The sequence below is a fragment of the Pteropus vampyrus genome, unplaced genomic scaffold (genome assembly GCF_000151845.1).
Source record: "Pteropus vampyrus isolate Shadow unplaced genomic scaffold, Pvam_2.0 Scaffold202, whole genome shotgun sequence".
NCBI lineage: Eukaryota > Metazoa > Chordata > Mammalia > Chiroptera > Pteropodidae > Pteropus > Pteropus vampyrus.
Genome location: NW_011888983.1, coordinates 671343 through 675830, shown reverse-complemented (window position 1 = coordinate 675830; position 4488 = coordinate 671343). Strand labels below are relative to the sequence as shown.

The window sequence follows — 4488 nt, the reverse complement described above, 5'->3', positions numbered from 1 at the left end:
TCTCTGTCTCTCTGTCTCTCTCTGTCTCTCTGTCTCTCTCTCTCTCTCTCTCTCTCTCTCTTTCATTGGTCCTGTTTTACCAAAATGCTTTCTATAAATAAACGTTACCAGAGCAAATAACTTACCCCTGTAAACTCTCTGCATCTTTTTAGATTGTAGTACCAATTTTCCCCCAATATCATCACATTTTTCTGATTTCCTAATCTTAATGGGGACTTGCTGCAGGTGTTAGAGAAACTTGAGCAGATACGGCCACGTGGGGGCAGGGGTGAAAACCATTTTATGTATTTTGTAAGTTTTTGTTTGTTTTAAATAAAGAAAATCTCTAATCCACCAAGAAGACAGCCAAGTTGGAGTAGAAAGTTAACTCTGACATTGAAAGCAGATGACCATTTCTGTCATTAATTCGTTGTAATGAGCCTTGGGCAAGTCTCTTAAATTATTTGCAAAAAGTAAAGAGCAAGTGAGATGATGAATGTAAGATCCAGTTTTTTTCCTGACTAAATTGGTGTTAATTCCTCCTCACAGGGAATGTGATGATCATTTACTAGAGAATGGATGTGAAATCACATTACAACCAAACAGCCCTACACACGGGTAGAATCAATATCATCACTGTGATCCAAGAGACAATGTGGAGTAGATACATGGTCTGGCTCTGACCCTCTTGGCCACACCTGCTCACGGATTTTCCAATTTCTCTCTATATAGATATCTTTGAAAAAGAGAGGCAATAAAAGAGGATTCACAGGCATCATCAATAATCCGTTGGAGCTCTACATTAAATCGATTTGCCATCTGTGCTCTCCAGGGTCTCCCACACATTGCTAAGCTTCCGATTTTTTTTATACATAGTAGAAACAATTTTATACAATGTCTTTACTTGAGTTTGACTTGCAGTTACTGATAGGGGCTGAATTGCATCCACCCAATTCATATGTCGAAGTCCGAACTTCCAGTATGTCAGAATGAGATTGTATTTGGAGACAAGGTCTTAAAGAGTTAGTTAAGGTAAAATGAAGTCATGTGGATGAGCCCTAGTCTCATACGACTGGTGTCCTTATAAGAAGAGGAGATTGGGACACAGACATACACAGAGGAAGGACTGTGTGGAGGTACTGAAAGAAGACAGCCACCTATAATCCAAGGAGAAAGGCTTCAGAATGAAACCAACCCTGCCAACACCTTGATCTTGGACTCCTAGCTTCTAGAACTGTGAGGAAATAAATTTCTGTTGTTTAAGCCACCCAGACTGTGGTACTTTGTTATTGAGGCCCTAGCAAACAAATATAGTAACCTAAGATGTTTTGAATATTCTGTAAAAGCAAGCCAAAAGCCTAATTAATTTTATCAGCGCAATCAAACCAATGGTTTAAGTAAAACATTTTTAAGAGGCGGGGAAATAATGCTATCGAATCACATCTGTCATCAGATGGATGTACAGTCAAATAGTGGCGTGGCTCTCTGCAGTGCAGCCTTGAGCTGCTATCACTCACACGCCACTGTGGGTAGCCATCTGCTTCCCTTTTTATTCAGAAGTAGGCACAAACTCTTCATTCCAACACGAAGTGTACTTCTCCTTTAGAAACACCCTAGTTTTTCAATTCATTCTTTCCTTTTTGGTTTGTTTCCAAGACAGAGCTAAACCTACCAAGTGATGACACAAGTGAATTTATACAATTTTGTAATGGTTTCTTTCCTCATTTCTTTCTGATGACTACCTACTACATAGGAACATTTTTGTTTTAATTCTAGTTTTACCTATTGAATCTCAGTGGAGAATGTGACATTTCTGGGAAATTTTGAAGATCTAAAGACTCATATAGCTCTAGTTGGGGTAGACCCGGCACCACTGGTCACACTGGTCTGGGCTTCAAACACGAACCTCTCTGCTCTGCATCATTACAGAATTATTACAGAACACATTACAGAATTATTACAGAACACATTACAGAATTATTTCATCAAGCTGAAGATTTTCCCTAAGATCCAAATAAAGCCTGTTCCCTACAATTAACAAATGTTTTATACTTTGAAAAATAGATTAGTAAAAAAGTTTCAACATTACTTGCTGTTTTTTCTTGAGTAATTGTATAAGAAAAAATAATTTTATAAATTTTATAAATTCTTACAAATTTCCAATTCATAATGAATGTATGTGAGATCATCTGTACAATTTCATTTCCACCAGAAGTTAAAAACAAGACAACTAGAAGTCACTTCGAAGGAACAAATCCGGGACATGTGTGTCACCATGACTCAATATTTCCTTTACAATTTAGGGGAACTTAATGTTTTTCTACTATACGTTCTCTCATCTATTTATCAGGCCATGACCTTCTGCCGTATTTAAACATGATCCCTTATTTGCCAAAGGAGAAGAAATTATATATTTCTCACAAAACTGATCATTCCTATTTTCTTAGTCGTTCAAGGTTTTAAGTTGTTTCATTCTTACTAAACAACCCTAAATGACAGAAACTTAACAAGAAATTTCCAAATGTGTTATTTCTCTCGGCAACAACACAAATACTAAAATTCTTTGGCCTCTCTTTAAAATCTGAGAGAGTTTGCATTAACTAGGCCTAACCGTAATTGAATTTTCACTAAGAACCAAGTTTTAAAAAAAGAAGAAAAAATACTCACAAATTTACTCTTATTTAAAAATAGCTCTTCCCAGTGTTACAATGATTATGATAGCACTGCAATGTATTACAACTTGGGATTGATGTAGACACTCGGATAGTTACTCCAAAACACTCAAAGGTGCCATCTCCTCCATGCAACAGGTCGTTATTCCTTTCCTGAGCTTTTAAAAATTTATAAACCATACATTTTCATCCAAAAATAAAATAGCACATTTTAATCATTGTAGGAGTTTATAAGGCTGCACCCGCCTGAGAGTTTAATTTTTCTTGGTACCCAGCTTAACCAAACTCACACTAGAGTTCAGCCGCCACAAATCCTTTTCCTTTGCCTACTTTCCCACAATGTAATACATTATGTACCTTAAAGTTAATACTACTTTTTGTGTGGACTCTGGGGCTTATAAAGAAGATTACAGAGGAACAAGAGTCCTGAGTCTTACCTTGAACTGAAGAATCCAAAACCAGGATGAGGATGAGAGCCAGGACCAGCCTTCTGCACTGGAGAAGCACCTGCATCGTGGCCAGCTCACTTCAGCTCTTCTGCCTGCACGCCAACTTCACGATTAGGAAATGTAGCAGGGCGTTCTCTGTCCCTTTTAGAAAGAGTTCTAAAACCTCAGACCCTGCCCAGAATACACGTCACAATTTCCTGAACAAATAGAAAGAGATCCACATCAAAACCCAGACAGATTTTTTTTAAGGCAGCAAAATAACTATTCATATCCATTATGAAACTGCATTACTCTCCCCATGTCTAATTTTTCAAAAGCTTTGTTGTTCGCCACTTGCCTGTTAGAAATTTTTTCCCCACTAAAACAGTAGCATCAGCATTTAGTGCAGTTTGTTCTGCCTTTCTTCAGGTTACAATCTCAACAAGAGCTTGCTAACATTAAGAGTCCGCTGAACTGTTGATGAGATAAGGGAGCTAGATGCTGTCTTTTCATCCCTGAGGCCTTCCACATAAAATAGTCTTAATTTTCTTTTTCATCAAGAGTCACTAAGCCAAGCTCAAGAAGTGAAACTTCAAAGTTGAGTTCTAATTTACAAGAAAGTGTTGTCAGATTTCAGATAAACAATTTCTCCTTGCACTCACTTTCTTCTGTTCGATCACAGGTCTCTCCCTCTCCCTCAAGAATAGAGAGAGTATTTTCTATTATAAAGAACTGGGCAAAACAGAAAAATAATCTTGCATTTCTCTGCTCCTTTGAACTAAGTATTTCTTACGATTTTATTCCATTTATACTTTCATCTTTTCTGCTGGTAAAATTTTTCAACTTATGTTTCAGGTCCTCTGGCCTTGAATAAGTTGGAAATCAGAAACGAGGGGAAGTTCTCCTCTCGGTGGGCTGCTGGCCCTCAGAAAACACACACACCACTGCCCCTGTGAATTAAGGAACAACATTTTCCCAGGTCCTGGGGATTATGTGCAGACTTCTGCAGGACTGAGGAACACCAGGTACAAGCGCTATATTAAAGTCACACAGTAAATACCACAGTCACACAATAAACGCACCTGCTTTTTCCCTACTTCCATTCAAGATTCGACCACGCTTCCTTTCAATGCGCCTGTCCCTACAGCTCCCACTTGCCATTTTATCCTCACTTGGCCTGTCCTTTGACAGAAGGGAGGAGTTTCCTTTCCCTTGGTTTCAGCTTCCTGCTGATTCCTTTACCACTTCCTGCTAAGGACAGGCCTAAGAATCTAATTGCTGAGTGGCTGTAGTGCAAGTCCACAAGGGTTACAAAGAAAGTACGTTTTGACCCTCCTGAGAACCAGCTGGAAGTGTGTCCAGAAACTCCTCTGAGTGCAGTAACCAACCCAAACTCCCAAATCCAGTGA

The 4488-nt window shown here is 38.6% G+C and overlaps 1 protein-coding gene across 1 annotated transcript in view; it reads right to left on the bottom strand.

Moving 5' to 3' along the window:
• The window catches only part of SRGN (serglycin), an 11859-nt gene extending 7573 nt beyond the window's left edge, over window positions 1–4286 (bottom strand). Inside the window, exons 1-2 of the mRNA XM_011372151.2 lie at window positions 4162–4286; window positions 3089–3297 (exon numbers count right to left, since the gene is read on the bottom strand). Coding sequence (XP_011370453.1) covers window positions 3089–3164 — 76 coding nt within the window. The 5' untranslated portion in view covers window positions 3165–3297; window positions 4162–4286. The remainder of the gene's footprint in view (window positions 1–3088; window positions 3298–4161) is intronic.
• Between the last annotated feature and the right edge of the window lie 202 nt (window positions 4287–4488).